General features: G+C 37.1%; 1 protein-coding gene across 1 annotated transcript in view; it reads left to right on the forward strand.

Annotated features, from left to right (window-relative positions):
* Positions 1-18,348, forward strand: part of LOC150095623 (serine/threonine-protein kinase unc-51-like) — a 393,781-nt gene that overhangs the window by 286,272 nt on the left and 89,161 nt on the right. The window contains exons 16-18 of the mRNA XM_090409927.1: positions 12,334-12,656; positions 12,822-13,101; positions 13,292-13,349. Coding sequence (XP_090266053.1) covers positions 12,334-12,656; positions 12,822-13,101; positions 13,292-13,349 — 661 coding nt within the window. The remainder of the gene's footprint in view (positions 1-12,333; positions 12,657-12,821; positions 13,102-13,291; positions 13,350-18,348) is intronic.

Consider the following 18,348-nt stretch of genomic DNA (forward strand, 5'->3'; position numbering starts at 1 on the left):
AAGATTAGCTCTGCTAATGCATTCCTTGATGCTGACAATGTCAAATTCTTTCCAAAATATCTTCGTTTTTATTATGATATTGCCATTGATGCTATCTGTTCACGCCTCTAATCTTTCTCAGGACTCTCATACCTGTGGTCTCTAGTCTTTGGTCAAGTGTTTTACTTCTGACGCAGCTCTCAGATCCATAAGTTAAAACTGGTTTGAACACTGTCTTGTATACAGCTAATTGAGTGTTTCGACTAATTTCTCTCTTATTCCATATGAATTTAGTCAATTGACTTCCTACCATACCAGCTTTGTTGATTCTGTTGTCTATTTCTATATTTAATTTACCATCTTCACTAAAAATCGTGCCTAAGTAGCTGAAATGTTTTACTTATTCCACAGGTTACCAATTCAAAACCCAGTTGACATTTTCAACGATTCTACCTATTTTCATTGTATTTGTCTTTTTATTGCTGACCTTTATAACATATCTATTATAACAGTTATTCAATTTAGTCAGGGAATCTTGCAAACTTGTAGCAGATTTATTTAGAAGTATAACATTGTCCAGATAAAGCAAAGAGCTGACATTAACATCTCCAATTTTGATATCATGTTTAATACCACTTTCCTTCATAATGTGATCCATATAGATAACGAATAACAGAGAGGATAATGTACATCCTTGTCTCACACCAGATTTAACATTAAACCATCTTCCTGTACATCCTTCAATTCTAACTGCCGACTTACAACTCAAATACAGAGTAAGTATTGCTTAATATAATGCCCCATTGATACCATATAACTGTAGCGTATTGAATAGCTTCTCTCTTGGCACCTTGTCATATGCCTTTTCCAGATCGACAAAACTTAAATAGAGATCTTTGTTATATTCCCATGTTTCCTCAACTATTTGTTGTAAAGTGAAGATCTGATCCTAAGAGCCTCTATTTTTCCTGAATCCAGCTTATTCTTCACCAAGTTTTTCTTCCACAATTCTTCTCAACAGTTTCTCAAGTATACTTGCATAGATCTTGCTAGGAACACTCAGTAGGGAAATATCTCTGTAATTCTCACATTCATTTTTATGTCCCTTTTTATATATGGATACTATTAGAGCTCTACTCCAATCATCTGGAATTCATCCCTCTGTCCAGGCTTTCTGAACTATGCAGTGTAACCACTGTCAGACTTTTATTCCACCATGCTTCAGCATTTCTGGTCAAATATCATCTACTCCTGCTGCCTTTCCACATTTCAAGCCTTTGATGGCTTTTTCTACTTCAAGTATGGATTCTTGACTATATGCCTGTTGAGTGTTTTTTACCACTGTGCTATCACTGCTTGTTTCATTTAGCAATTTGCCAAAGTCCTCGCGTGACTTTTGTTTAGCTAGTTTTACACAGTGTTTTGCTTTCTTACATTTGTTTCTATATTCTCTAAGAGCAAAAGCTGACTTATTTCCCAGGAACTTCTGATATGCTTCTTTTTTTCCTTCACTGCCTCTTTAACTTCCTGTATCCAATGGAGTTCTGATTTTTCTATCCTTGCAGAGTACCTCACTACATCCCTCTCTGGCTGAATCATTCAGGGTTTTCTCCAAGGTTTGGTTACTGTTCTCAAACTCTTTCAGTTTTTCTTCAATAATCTTTGTGTATTTTAGTCTTCAGTTCACATCTGAGAGCTGCTCAACTTTTATTCGTTTTAAAACTTTCTTACCTATTATTCTTTTCAGTATGAAATTCAATTTTATCCTGCTCAAGACTAAATAGTGATCACTTCCAATTTCAAATCCTCTTTACACTCTGGTGTCCTGCACCATGGAGAAAACATCACTATCAACAATAACATAGTCAATGAGACTTTTGTTATACCTTGCTTCTTCTCTCCATGTGAATTTGTGCAAATTTTTGTGTTGGAACGTGGTGTTTGTAATAACCAGTCCATGTCCTGAGCAGAAATCCAACAGGTATTTGCCATTGTTATTAGCTTTGCTCTTTTCTCCAAATTTTCCCAAAATATTTTTGTATGTCTCACAATCATTTCCTACTCTGCTATTTAGATCCCCAACAAGGACCAAGTTTTCCTTTTTCGTTGTGTCAGTTGCTTTCTTTAAAGCCTGAAAAAATTCCTCCAATTCTACCTTAGTAGAACCTTCTGTGGGACCATAGGCACAAATAAGTCTCATTGTCCAATTCCCCATTCTGATATTTGCCCACATCAATCTAGTTGAGACTGCTTGCCATTCAAGAAGATTAACCTCGTATTTTGTGTTGAATAACTATGCTACTCCTTCTTTTCCTTGATTGTCATTTCCTGAATATAACATTTTGTATTTATTGCTAAGAAAGATATCACCAGTTTTTGTCTTTTTTGTTTCAGTCACCCCTGTTATGTCGATCTGGTACTTTTCTAATTCCTCAGCTAGCTCCATTTCTTTGCCATTCAGGCTTCTTATGTTGATAGTACCGATCTTTAACTCTGGTGATGTTGAGTTGGGGTGTGCTTTCAGATTTGTTCCAGTAGCTGTCTTTTCTTGTCTTCCCTGGTTCCCTGGCGAAAACAACGGGGCCTTGTGTAACTGGGCGACGCCCCAGCTGGCATGAAATTTTGTCATGTTGTACCATCATTTTGTATATTGGTTTAAGCCAATAAGAATACAGTTTGGTTGGCTAAATCCCAAATTGCAGCTATCCAGGTAGATACCGAACAGGGTGCGCCACGAGAAGGTGAGGATTGGACATTAGATCAGAAGCCCTGGTCGGTTCTCCACATTCCTTTAAAGGCTATGTGGAGGTCTCCTCTCAGTTGTACAGCTTTGACCCAATCAGTAATAAAAAGCACCAAAACTATGAAAATAAGCAGGATCATAAAAAACTTCAACTGCATTCTGAATGGAGAACCTGTGGAAAAAATAAAACATTTCAGCTATTTAGGCATAATCTTTAGTTAAGATGCAAACTAAATATGGAAACAGACAACAGAATTAGCAAAGCTAGTATGGTAGGAAGTTAACTGTATAATTTTTTATTAATCTTTGTACTGTTGCTCGGAGTTTGCCTGGTGTTGCACTACCTTACCTCAGTCGTGAAGATATTTTCAGCCGCAAACTTTGTTTGCTTACACTTGGATAAAGGATTAAACTAAATTTATTATAATCTTTGTACTGGTTATGGGCAATACTACCCTTACATCTCGTCCAGACTTGATATAGGCCTACGCCTTTACAAGTGCTTCACCATATGCCTGTCCTAGTTATCATTGTAGTCATTCTCTGGTGGCAGTGCCATGCAATCAGTGAGCTCTAGCTCTCATTGAAAGAACTTTTATATCCTTCTGCTTAAGCCCAAGCTGTTTTAAGTCCTTATAGCATATCTGTGCTCCATATGCCATGTAAAGAGATTGTAGTGCTGGTAAACCTTGGAGTTGCCCCATGTTCCTCCCGTATCTTACTAATTACATCTTGGTTATTCTTATAATAGTTAACCTTATTATTATGGCTATAGTGTGCCCTGTTCCCACCACCCGAGCATCAACCACTTAAACGTCACCATCTTTTTTAATCACTGTCTGGCTTACGCAATCCCACGGAGGTCCTATGATGTGGTTCCACCACAGTCTCCCAGCATTTGTTCTTAAAGTTGTTGTTCAGAATGGAGACCACAGCATCATGCCTCCACACGTGGACCCCATGGGGATGGAAGCAACACTGGGTTGTATGAGACAATGTCTCACTGTAGTGGCAGCCAGCCCTACAGATTGAGTCATCACTACCTCCTCGAGCTGTGCAGGCTCGAGCGGGCAGGGCATTGATCCTTGTCCTGATAAGGTCAATATACTCGAACCCAGGGAGGAGTCTGGTGCCATCCCTTACCCAATCATGCTGGGGAGATATCACTCTTTTAAAGGAGCACTATCTACAGAACGGTGCAGTAGAGATGCCCATCTCTTTTGTTCTGTGGGTGCTGACTCAATTAAGGTACCTTGATAATGGGCTATAGAAAGCCTCTCTGCAGTTAGGGGAAGAAGATAATTCTAAATTTTGCGATTCTGGACAGCCACAGGCATGCAATCAGCCCCTCGCCCGCTGTCTTCACCCTCGCGTGGAAATATGCAGTAGGAGTGTCAGGTGGCAGTCCGAGCCATGATATCACAGCTAAATGGAAAGCCCTGTCCATTCGGGACAGTACCGAGATATGTCCTACCAAGCACCGACTTGTGGTAAAAGCAAGGTAGGAGAAACAATCTTTGCTAGGGCTTGAGAGGAGCTTTCCTCAAAGAAGCAATCCCAGCTTCTAGGATAGAAGGGACAGAAGATCTTCTCTTTGGGGTGAACATGATACCGAGGTATCTCCACTCTTCCAGGGTGGTCAAAGCATGCAACTGCCTCCCGTCTCAATCTTAAGCTTCTTGTCACAACCAGAGGGGACAAGAGCTAAAGAGCAGGACTTCTCTACATTAATAGAAAGGCTTCGAATAGAGAAAAAGTCAACTGCCCAGTCAAGGAATTCCTGCAAGCCTACCTTAGTAGAAGCTATAAAAATAAGATTGTTCGCAAAGGCTATAGCATTAAAGGAAGAAGTGCCTAGAGAGTAGCCTGTATGATTAGGAAGAGAGTGAAGAAACTCATCAGTGATGCAGTTAAAGAAAAGGGGAGATAGAGGATCACTCTGGCAAACACCCCTCACTGCAGGAATAGAAGTCGCACGGGACCCTGTAGTGATAGTGATGGAGCTACCCAAGTATAGCTCCATACCATTGGAAAGAAAGGGTTTTGGACATGCAATAAACAGTGCTCGAAGGAGAGCAGGAAGGGAGATGCTATCAAAGGCCTTTTGGAGGTACAGTGATGCCATGTATAGAGGCTTAAGGCAGTGGCAAAATCAGAGAGAAGAGAAGAAAGAAGATGTATATTCTCAGCACAGCTGTCTGAAGGAACAAAAGCTCTCTGTCTATAATCATGCTGTATATGTTGCTGAAGTCATTTAACTAAGATTTTATGATAGTCTAAGTATCACAGGAGAGATGGTAATAGGTCTGATGCATGGTTTGAAGTTTCTTTCTTTGGAATGAAGATAGTTCTTGAAGCACTTATGTATGGTGGTATTGCTTTACTGGGAAGGAGAATGTCAAATAAGTCTTGAAGAATCTTCAATGACACCTTTTCAAGCCTAGCCACAGGAAAGCCATCAGGTCTGGAAGTGGAGAAATTGGATGGAAGAGCTGCTTTTATCTCCTGGATGGAGACAGGCTGGTATATTTGAAGGACAGGAATGGACCTCAATATCGTAGGTTGGTCATCATCAGGGAAGTGTGGAGGTGGAGCAGAAAAGACTGTACTCCAGAATTTAACACAATCATCATGTAAGTCTGCTAGAGGTGAAGGAAAGCACCATCAAGGATGGTCTTGGCACATTGCCCTCTATTCTTTTTATAGAGGGCCTGCATAGCTGCATAGGCCCTCTTCCTCTGCTTCTTATTTGACAAAATCATTGTAGAATGAGACGTAGGCTGATGTTGACGAGGCATCAAGTGTTCGGAGAATTCAGCATGGAGGTAGTCATTTAACTTATCTGTGATATCCATTCCCAGAAGGTGAATCTGGATGAGATTTAAGAATTTGATGGTTATATTCCAGAAGAGGAGAATCATCTAGAGATGATGTCAGTCTGAGAATCAAAGCCTCTTCTTTGACAGCATATAATAAATTTAGTTTAATCCTTTATCCAAGTGTGAGCAAACAAAGTTTGCGCCTGAAAGTATCTTCAGGACTGGGGTAAGGTGGTACAACACTAGGGCAACTCGTTGCAAAGGTGGAGCAAGCTATCAACACTCCTATCTCAGTATCTCCTATAATGCAAAACACATCTCCTTGCAGATATGTCTAATGTTATGCATTAAGGGAAGGGCCACTACCCAGACTAGTTTCGACCTTTATTGAGGTCTCTTCAGTGGGAGCCAGGCCCCAGTGGAGATACCAGGCAGAAGCATTAGCAGGTCATCTCTACCTATAGGAATTGCCAAATGGTGTGCCACCCTTTTTTAATAAATTACTCTGGATTTAGAGAAAGATGTTGAAAGTTTATTATCTGGCAAATAATCAATTTGGCAAAAATTTGGGAGACTGTCATCCTAAGAGAAACTCCTGCATAGCTTTTTTTTTTTTTCGTTAGAGGGCGCCAAAAATAGGAATTTAGATCTTTTGTCCTTTGCAGTTATATTGTTTCACTCACTCACTGTCGCGTGTACAAGTGTGTTGTGCTCTGATGATGCTGAGTTGAAAATGAACGAAATATAAGTTAATAAAACATCTCTTTGATAAAATTGTGTGGTGTTGTTAATACCATGAAAAATAAGTCATGAATGTAGGAAAAGTATCGCTACTTCAAAACTACCACAGTGATTAGGGGAAACCAAGAAAGTTGAAGTGCAAAAACCTACGGATTACTTTATAGAAATTATGCATTACATGATATGATTCTCTATAAAGTAAAAGTGTGAACCTTGGTGCAATCTGTGAACCAACCTTCAGCTAAGATTATGAATAAAAAATAAAGAAAACTTAATTTCAACAGATGAACGCTGTATTTATTTTAAGATTCAGATTTTCGTGAATTTATAAAATAATTATTGTGAATCAAGTTCTGGGAGAATAAAATGTATTGGTGATTAAAATAATTAGCAAAAAAAAATTGATAGTGACATTGATCTTCCAAAGCAATACAATATGAAGTGAAGAAAGTATGAAAAGATTTCTTATTTTGCACTGGCATTAAAAACTATAATTATACGATAAAACAAGAAGTAAAAATGAATATAACTTATAGGTGTTTGGTCTAATATAACTTAGATTCCAGTTACTGAGCAAATGGCAAGCAACTGCATTTCTTGCTATAGGCAATGAATGAACATAGCTGCTTACCCAGGTAATCTACTTAAGTGTTCTTTTCAGCGTTAAGGATTATCGTACCTTCTAATGGACATGGTGGTTAAATTACACTTCTTATCCATGTTCTTTCAACAGGTGGACAGAATCTTATCCAGGTTTTGCTGAATGTGTATACATCCAACAAAGAAATGGTACACTCGCGTACATGAATTTTATACAATACAGCAATTCCTGTTAGTTTTATATTCTAAGGAAAGGACAATGTATTTCAAATGGAGGCAGGAGGCCTCATAAATTTTTCAGCAGCCTCTAGTTTTTATATTATGAATTTAATATTTAAAAATAAGTATTTTATTTTGCAACTATGAGTAGGCTATTTTTTATATTGTTGTTTATGAGGAGTAAAGTTTTAAAATGTGGATCTCATAGAGAGAGAGAGAGAGAGGCCCATGCTTGGGCCTCATGATAGCCTTATGGTAAAAGCGACCCTGTTCATGTCAGAAGTGAGATTTGTGTCATCATCATGAACCATGGGCTCTCTGCTCGTTGGTGTCCAATGCCTCTTTCACTATCTTCTTCCACCTTTCTTTGTCCAGTGCACAGTGTCACAGTTTCTGTACACCCATTCCACACCAGTCCTTTATGCCATCCTATCCATTCTCTATATGGTCTATCTCTTCTGTTTACACCGTCCATGATACCAAACATGAATGTCTTTATCTTCCAGTCCTCACTCATTCTGCAGATGTGTCCAAATAATTGGAACTTCCGTTTTATAATCTTCTGTATTAGATTCTCCTTTGGTTGTATCTTCTGATAGAGCTTTCCTTTGTGACTTTCTGTACCCATCCTATTCTTAGAATCTTGCTGTAACAAGTTCTTTCAAATGCATTCAGGATTCATGTGGTCACCAGCTACTCCAGAAGAGTACTGCTATGCACTCACCACTACCATCATCAGCATCACATGGAAATAGACAAATAAGCAAAGCTGGTGTAGGGAGTCCAATTGAATAAATTAATATTCATCAGAGAAATGAGTCACACTAAACCAAGTGTTTCTGGCACTTATTCTGAAGAAATTTACACGACACTCATAGTACTAAAATGAAAAGTTTGCATTATTATTAACTTTCTGTTAACAAATTTCCTCCATATTAGTCTGTTATCTGTTGGGACTCCAGTATTTTATATTTCACTCTTTTGAAGCTCTACAAATAGCATGAATTCACATAGACTTAGTCTTCCACTGGGTGTTTTTCTTACCATCCTGGCACCAGGCACTTGTTTTATTAACATTTCCTCTCACATTCTGTTTAAGTGATTCCTCCTATTATCTTCATTTTTAACATGAATCTGCCATCGATGCCGTTTCACTCACCTCATTTTTCTCAGAACTCTTGTATCTCTCGTTATCTTTAATCAACTGTTTTATCGATAATCCTACACTTATATCCAATAGTTAAAATTGGCTTAAACAGTCTTGTTTACACCTGATTTAGTGTTTGACTCATTTCTTTGTCGTTTCATATAAATTTATTCAGTTGAATTCCTATCATACCAGCTTTCCTTATTTTGTTGTCTATTTTATATTTAATTTTTCATCTTAACTAAAAATTCTGCCTAAATAGTTGAAATTTTTACTTGTTCTATAGGTTCTCCATCCAGGATGCAGCTACATTTTCAGTGTTCCTACCTGTTTTCATTGCCTATATTTTTATTTCTGATTTTTATACCCAGTTTTTTACAGTAGTAATTTAGTTTCCATTAAAGAATCCTGAGGACTTGTACTGGATTTATTGGCATCTCCAATTTTTATCTCAAGCTTAATGCTGCTTTCATTCATGTGATCCATATAGATGATGAATAACAGTAGGAGATAGCATGCAAGCATGCACTCTTGTTTTACACGAGACTTGTATAGTGTAAAACAAGAGTGCATGCTATCTCCTACTGTTATTCATCATCTATATGGATCACATGAACGAAAGCAGCATTAAGCCAGTGACTGCTCTAGTTCTGATATGGTTAAAAGAACTAGAGCAGCCATTGGCCAACACTCAAACACTCCAAACTAACTTCTCATCAGTGTAGGAATGGTAGCAGCCAATTCATCTAACAATGCTCATGAAAGTACCTATAGAACAAGCATAGCACTGAAACAGTGTCTATGAAAAAGTGAGTGAAGGGAGTCTGTGAGAGAATGATTGTCTATTAAGCAGGTTGCACTCTTTTAAATATCATCAAGAATTCTTAGAGAAGTCTTGGATGGTCCACCCAAATATGGGAACTGTAAAGTTGGAGGGGGTCTGAGACTTATAATAAAGTGTTAGGAGTTGAGAGGAAGAGAAGTAATGTTTAGAATGGAAAAGAATACCAAGCTTTATAGAGGCTAAGGAGGCTATCTAAGTATGTTTGTGCCAAGATGAACTGGATGTGACAGTCAACCCAAGAAGAGAAAGTTGATCTTGAAAGGAAACTGGAACATTATCAGAAATGAGAGGGGGGGGATGGGGTAGGATTTTTCTTGTGGATAAATAAGGTAGGCTTGAGGTTTTGTTAGCATTAAAATTCACTAAGTTGTCTTCATCCCATTTCAGGATGTTGAGGAGTCAGTGTTTAAATCATTGGTTATTGAAGATCTTGCAGCATCTAATATTAGGATGCTGCAGGGTTTATCGAATGATGAAGAGGAATGAAGAGTACTGTCATCAGTGAAGTTGTAAATAGGATTTGAAGTCAGAGAAAGGAGGTCATTGATGTAAAGGAGGAAGAGTGTGAGTGAGAGCACAGAACCCTGATTTTGGCTTCAGAAATTGTTAATGCATCCAGTATTGGAGAGGGACTTTATAGAATAAATCCAGACTTAGTTATCTGAAAAGTAGGTTATATCTTACTTGAATGAATTCTGATCTGTATAAAGTTTTCAACCTTTTTTGAGGTCTCATCAGTGAGTAGCTAGACCTGGATGATATCAAAGTTTAAGTGAAGAGAATTTGCATACCTTCACTATACGAATGCCAGAAAGGTATGCCCATATATTATATTATATTATAACTAAGATGAAAAGCCAAATGGCTATTTTTAAATAGCCATTTAAAATTTTAAATTTTTAAATCTCTTTAAATCCATAGTATGGGAGTCAATGTCTTTAATCACTCAGCAACATATAGTTAATGTACTTTTTTCAACCATTGTAAATTTCTTATCCTGACAAAACTAACCATAGAGTTACGGAAATTAGTGGTTCTGTTTATTACTAAACTCCTATGAAGATTATGGTTAATTTTTTATTTAAAGGAGTGTGAGAAAAGCCAGTTATCCAAATGCATTTTTGTCAGTTCTGTCTTTGCTGATAGATTTTTGTTTCAATTAACTTTAAATAAAAATGTTCTTTTTTGTTTGATTAATATTTTTATAGGACTCTGCAGACCTCTAGGGTATTGTTTTTTGTCAAACAAATCTCCATTTATGGGATCTCCTAGTCGAAATCTTAGTAGAGTAAACTCACAAGGTATTAAATGCCATGTTGATGCACAGAAGGAATTAGAGCCATATAGAAATATCAATACTATGTCATGTCCTCTGAGAATGACATTTGGGGCACGTACCTTAACCCTTCCTGACATGACATCCAAAGAGTTCTGGAATGGTAAAAATCTTATGCTTTTATATTATAGCATGTATTGAGAATATACCTTACATGATATACAGTAAAATTTCACTGTAGCAAACTTATAGAAACAAAAGGGATATGTAATTATAGCTGTCGGCTTACTATAGGAAATTTCCTTTGGCATTTGATGCAGTAAGTGTTTACCTAGGATTTTTTAGTTTATTACAGTAAGCATATGAAGTATAACAGTGTGTTTGCTATAGTGAGTTAATTATATAGTTTTTGGTTAAAGTTGCAGTTATTCATTTTCTTCTGAAATAATATTGAAAGAAGATATTAGATATACATTTAACAGTGACACAGTAAAGGTACTGGCTATAGGTGGCAATTTAATTCCAGAAGGAGTTAAATTGCTAAATTGTGTGCATGCATGTAGTTGAGTAACTTCAAACGGGAGATGATTGTAGGAATCAGATAGGTCGATAAGATATTTCATAAACTGTGGTCCTACTAGAATAGCTACGTACAATATTGTGTGTAGTATAGAAAAATCAACAGAAAAACATAATATTACTATTATTACAAGAAACCTTCAGAGACTAATCAGGGGATGCCAGAAAGATGATATCACTTACACCATATGTCATACTCTTGAATTCATTCTCACTACTGGCACTCACAACCTCCAAAGACAAGACATTTTCAGTCATGCTCCACTCTATGAGAGAAAAATTTATCCCTCACCCATTTCTTGACAGCATTCGTTTTCATCTTCCATGGAGTTCCTCTCCCACCCTCCATAAAATGAAAAATTCCATTTACTGGTATCCTATATGATCTTTTTCAGAAGTCTGTAGGTCTCTATCATATCCCCCCCCTCCCTCTGGTTTGCTAGCATCTGCAGTCCACAAATTTGCAATCTCTCCTCATAATCTACATACCATAGTCTTGATATAATCGTTACCACTCTTCATACATTATGAAAATTATGGATACAACTACCATGTTAGAGTAAAACTTTAGTTTAATATAAACCAAAATATACACTCGACATTTCAACCTTCACATTAAGGTCATTTTCTGCAGTATACATATATATATATATATACAAAGAAACAAGCTGCACTACAATCTACATGGCATGCTAAAGTTGCTGATCAACCGTTAAAACTATTTGCCTGACCTCTGGCGCTAAAAAACCCCCCCTCACAACTAGGGTTTCCAAGTGGGAAGGAATTCCCGTCCGTTCTCGGAAATTTTTTTCGTTTTCCCATTCCCAAATCCCGAGAAAATGCAGATCAGCAATCAGCTAACGCCTTTTTATTCCCGTATACGGGAGTAGGCGAGGCCATTTAGCCCTATCTAACTTTTGGAGACTGAGTGGGCAGTTCAATCTCCACTGGTACCCAATCAGAGACAGATGGCCCAAGGCTATCACTAATTAAGCGGTACACAGTGAAGAGAGACGGCTCAGATGTGCCGCCATCTCGTGGTCCCTAACCCTAACACAATATATTTAATGTCTGAAATAATGTGGGTTCTACAGTCGATTTTCTTGAGTTTACAGGACGAAAAACCCGAGTTTCCGGGAGGAAAAACCTGCTTGCCCGTGCCAGAGATCGACTAACTCGGGAACCGGTCGAAAAAAGGCTTAGAAAAATTTCCTCTAGTCGCCGACTAGACTCGAAACCAAGTCTTCCTTCGTGCGGCTAAGCGCGGTGGGATGCAAACGCCACATCCACTGAGCTACACAGGCTCCGAGAAAATTTGGTCGGGAAATCTGGAAAATTTTTAATAAATTATTTTTTATTAAATCATATATTAATATTTTTTAATAGATTGCCATCACAATGAGTAAAGAGTATAAAGAATGTTGGGAACATTTTAGAAAAGATAAAGATAACGAATCAGCTCATTGCCAGGTATGCTCCAAAACTTTGCAATGCAAAGCATCATCAACCAGCAGTCTACATAGGTACCTAGTATACATTCATGGAATGAAAAGGAAAAAACAGTCTGAATTGAATAATGATGAACCAATGCCTTCATCTTCTAAGAGACAAACGACAATTTTTACATTATGTCAAAGAACTGGATTTAGAAGAAACCGTAAGCAAATTAGCAGCCTTGGATGGGATATCAGTCAACACCATCACACAAAGTGAGTTTATTATGGAAAGTTTCACAAGCAAAGGAATGCAGTTGCCAAGACGTCCATCTTCAGTTATGACACTAATACATAATTATTATAGTAAAGTGAAACAACTGTACATCCAGAAATTGAAAGTATTCAAATGTGATAATAAAAAACTGAATATTTCAATAGACGAGTGGACCAGTTGCAAGAATCGCAGATACATGAATGTCCACGTATATGCAATGAGACCTCTATGAACCTTGGTTTAATAAGAATACATGGGAACTGTCCTGCAGAAAAAGTGTTATCCTTGCTTCAGGAAAGATTAGAAAACTTTCAGTTTAAACTTGAAAGTGATGCAGTTGCAATTACAAGTGACGGTGCAGCTGTTATGGAAAAATTCAGAAAATTATCACCGACTATTCAACAGTACTGCTACAACCATGCGATACATCTAGCAGTAACAAAAGTATTTTATGAAAGGTGAAGCATCAGTGACTTGTAGCAGTGATAGTGAATTCAATACAGATTCTGAGTTAGATGGTGTGGCCTGAGCTGATCAGTATGATTTGCGAGATGATCTATCTTTGGTAATTAGCGGCGTACGAAGAATTATGAAAATATGTAAATATTCTCCAGTAAAAAATTCTCTTTTGCAGCAAGAAATAACCAAGAGTGAAAAGAGGGAACTAGAAGTCATTTTGGACTGTAAAACACGTTGGAACACACACACTGGAGAGAATAATAGAGAGATTTTTAAAGATCGTAAATCCGATTAAGACTGTTTTACGAGAGCTGAAACTCGATCACTTATGGGAAGAAGAGTATTATGAAATATTGAGAGGTATGTTGAATTGCTTACAACCTGTAAGATTAAGATTAGCAGTTGAAGCCTTGAGCAATAGAAAAGCTAATATTCTCACAAGCGAAGGAATTTTTAAGTTCCTGTTCAGTAATTTAGAAAAACAGAATTCTCCAATGAGCCAAATGCTTTTAAAGGAAATAAAATTTGAATTGGTTAAATGTAGAAATAGAGATCTTGTGTCTCTCACAAATTACTTGAGCAATGTTAGTTGTTTATGTGAGGTGGAAGAGGATGAATTTTTTGCCTTGTCAAGTAAAAATGAAATTGCACGATTGGCAAAGTCATTAATGAAAAGACTTTTTAAAGGAACATTTACAGCAGAAGAAGTTCCAATAAAAGAAATAAAGGATGTCCTTGCAGAGAGTTCTGACATTAAATCAGATGCACTCTTTTCCACATTTTTTCCACATTAAGTATATTTGTTACAAAGCGTAGATCATGATTGTCTGATCGGACAATTAATGCTCTACGTTTCTTAAAGTTTCATTTTAAAAATGACAAATAAAAATTATTTGAAGTATGTTTTAATTTTCAAACAAATAATATTTGCATTTGTTTTCTATTAATGTTTAATTTAATAATTAAAATATTTAAATGACATTGGGAATGTTAATACATTGTGTGATATATGTAAAAACTTACGGTATACTATAAGGTTTGGTTAAATAAAGTTTCCATTAATTACATTGTTTATATTTTGAGAAAACCTGAAATATAACAGAAACGTAGTCAAAATGATACCGTAATGACCACTGTTTAGCGCTCAGGGCAAGAGATGCACTAGTCATGAAATTCCGGTCGACCTCCATTTAGGAAATTTCATTTACTCATTTTTTGCTTTGACCTTTTACATATAGGAGTGTCTCGAAACCTCTGAAAGACTGCGCCGGGGCCACGAACCCCGGTTGCCCCACCTTCTCTGTCGCTTTTCTGTTTATTAACATTTACTGTTATAGCCATTATTACAGATGATCAACGAAAATTAAATAAAGAAAGATTATTTCGGGAATTCTCGAAAGTTCTTGGGAAATAAGAGTTCCCGTTCTCGATTCCCGAAGGTTCCAAAATGTCGGGAATTTGGAAATACTACTCACAACATCAAAGCTAGAGTCCTGTTATTATTATCAATTAGGTTACAAAGTTAAATTAAGCTGGAGAGTAACATGTTCATACAGAAAATAACAGATAAATAAATAAACAGAAAATAAAATTATGTATATAAGTATACATATAAATTGCAACTGGTATGGATAGTGGCCAATAAAAAAATGAAAAATTGCTTAGAGTCCTAAAGTCAGGGTTTGCTGGAAATTAAGTGGGCTGAATGTGTGCCATCCACACACATTAAACTTCAAACATCTAAACTTTAAAACCTTATGTTGTTTCTATCAGGTGCCTTAGTTAATCATCTGTTCAAAAACTCAAATAATTTAAACACTATTGCCTTCTACAGTCTACGCATACCTCATAATTAAAATACCGATTAGGCTCATCCTCCCTTTTATTTTTACACAACCAGTTTGTCTAAACTTTTTTGCATTTATTGACCCCAACATTCCCAGATGTATAACACCAGCCTTTCTAATTACACTTCATCTTGCAGACCATGCTCTGGATACACGCCACAGAATACGGTGGAAGAAAGCTACAGTAATACACCGTAGCAAATAAGAATTCGAAAGACTGTTTATGGAATCAGCCTCAGCCCTAAGAAACTCTCCAAACCTCAACAAATTTGGTTGTATGCGACTGCCCCAAATTTGGGAGGCATACATCAGCAGACCTTCAACCCAACGGCCAAGAACACCTACTTAGCCTGCTAGAGGGCACCATCAGGACTTCTAGGAGAACGATAGCTTCATATCTTCATTCTCAGTTACAGTGTTGTAATGCCTGCGTGCACGTGCCTTTTTGTAAGTTCCTTTTGAAAATGGCAACGTGGTGTTGCCGAAATATCGGAAATATTTATTAAAGTATAATTTAATTTATATTCGGATCTACGTTGTTCAATTCCCTAAGTGATTTAGAAATGCATAACCAACGTATAAGCCTGTCTATGAGAAAGACTATTATAAACTATTCTGTATTATATCTGTTGGCCTGGTTGCCAAGCGGTTAGCGTATCTGCTCTCCAGCCGAAAGGCTGCATATTCGAATCCCGTGTGGGCATGGATGTTTGAAAATGATAGTGGACAGTAGATGTCATTGGTGTAGATGAGGTTGAGCGATGGAGACGGTGAGTTGTAGAGTAGGTGCCCTCCCTTGATGAGTCTTAGGACTCCCTGGAGGTGTCAAATAATAATAATAATAAATATCAAATATGCAGTTGTTTACATCAGGTTTCTAGTTCTGACTTAAGAAATAGTTATATACTCAACATGCTGCTAGTGTTCTCTCATGCATCTCTCAGAACAAGAGCTGAAAGCCAGTGTCAGGTGGACAGACCCATTTCATTATGTGAATCCTGGTTGTAGCTTTCAGCTCTTGTCCTCAGACAGTTATTTTTGTCATTTATACTAACACCTTCTTGAAAATTGTCTGTCACATAATGGCCGTAAATTTTTGTCAGTTTTCTCTTATATATGCTGGCATAACTTCTAATATCACTTGCCTCACTTTAGGACTACAACAGCTTTTCTCACTCATGGAATGAGCACATTAGTCAATTATTTGTCTTTCTCCATCTTCAAACATTTCTTTGTCACTGCAGTTTCTGAAATACTGAGTAATTCAGAAACTGCATTGTTTCTGAATTACTCAGTTCTGCAAACTACATTGTCCATAATTTGAAATGTGCATAACTAATTATAACACACTGCTTCAGACTTATGCTCCTGAATAACTTTTTTTCTATTCTTAGCATGGTCATTCATGATTCAGTATTCTAAATACTGCAACTTTAATTACAGCTTCTTTGTTTAAAGTGAATGTCATGTATCTGGCTAGTTCTGCGACATGAAAATGCATTTGCTTTTTGATCTAATATACTCCACCATCTTCGATTTACAATGAATGTAATTGACTAATGGTGTCAGTTGTTTGCTGGTATGTTGTGTAAATACAAGGATAATATGACAGGATGATGTATCTGTACTACTAATTCCTTGTCAACTAACAAACTGTGTTGTTACAAAAACATTTGTCCCACTTGTGATATGTAATTTATTATGTTTAAAAGAAGACTTTACCAATGAAGTTCAGTACCAAAAATAACCGGGTTTTTATTGCCCTAGTAGTGTAACATATAAATTATTATTAGTATTGTATGGGCACCTCCAAGGAGTCCAAAGACACACTGCAGGAGACCCAAAATATCCAGACAATCTATCTTACCTCTCCATGAATCCATTAACAGGCACAACTAACTCTGGCAACCAGGTCCATTCATTTAGAGCTCTCCCAGCAAAAAATCTACTCCTCACACCCCTACTAACCACACCTTTATTCAACAAGGATGACCTCTTGTTGTGGCCCCTCTAGCCAAGTGCTGAAACATTTCCCCTGCATTAATCCTATAAAATCCTTTAAGTAACTTAAATGTTTCTATCATATCCCCTCTTTTTCTCCGATCACCCAACTTCTGAAATCCACATGCCTTCAATCTATCCTCATAGGGAACATTCCACAGACCATTTACCATCTTGGTTGCTCATCTCTAAATCTTCTCCACTGCTTACTCATCCCAAGAAACACAGAAGACCATACCTGAATACAGTAATCCAGATGTGGACATATCAAGGTTTTATAAAGAGGAATAACAACTTCCTTATCTCCACTCATTAGTGTGGAGATAAGGAAGTTTGTTCAACAACGTTAGTGTTTTCAACAGCCAAGTAATCTTATGAGCCACCTTAATAATATATACTCCAGGAAACAGATGAAGATAGAGATTTAGGGGTGGTGGTAGACAGGGAGTTAAAGTTTAGAGGAGTACAGTTCCGTCAATGTGGTACACAGCTTGTAATTCATGTATCCCAAAACGCATAACTTTACATTTTTTGACATTAAACTGACACCCATTAACTTTGACCAATACTGACAGCCATTTCAATCATCCTGCAAGCTCTCCACATCACCTTGATTAACTATTACTTTACCTAATTTTGCATCATCAGTAAATAACTGAATATTTCCTTTCAGGTTATTTCCTATATCTTATGTGCAAATTAAACTGTAGTTTTCTTAGCACTAAACCTTGTGCCACACCACTAGTCACCTGCTTTGCCTGGATTCTACTCCTCCATGTACTACTTTTTGATATTTATCCACACTCTCTTATCCACATAAGCAATCATCTTGATTTGTCCTAATTTGCATAACAGAGTTCCATGTGGTATTCTGTCAAATGCCTTTGCAAAATCCGGAAGAATCTTGTAGCCATTTCCTTTTATCTAATTCAGCTGTTACTCTATTATAAAACATTAGTAAATTACTAAGAAATGACTAACCCTTCACAAAGCGATTGCTTCTCATAGAGTATCATCATGTTTTTGATAAACTTTCACGGTATTTTTGTTGCTTCTCCTGAGATACTGATTGGTCTTTAATTTTCTGCTGCAGACTTAGAATCTCCCTTATGCTGGGAATTATTTTGCCATCTTTCCACTCCCTTGGACCTCTACCAGAGTGAGATTTAAATTAAAGAGCCCAGTCAGAGAGTCGTTGCCAGTTCACATTATTTTTAGTTGCAATTTTTAATTGCACATTAACAGTATTTGGTCTCGCTCCAGTCACAAACTGGCAAAATAATAGTTAAAGGGGGGGGGGGGGGTAATTCCATTGCATAAAGGAGTCTCCAAGACTGATATTGCAAATTACCACCTGATCAGCATATCAGGAGTTGCTGTCAAG

This window comes from Typopeltis vanoorti, chromosome 20 (genome assembly GCF_054136105.1).
Source record: "Typopeltis vanoorti isolate ZY-2024b chromosome 20, IOZ_Tvanoo_1.0, whole genome shotgun sequence".
Taxonomy (NCBI): Eukaryota; Metazoa; Arthropoda; class Arachnida; order Uropygi; family Thelyphonidae; genus Typopeltis; species Typopeltis vanoorti.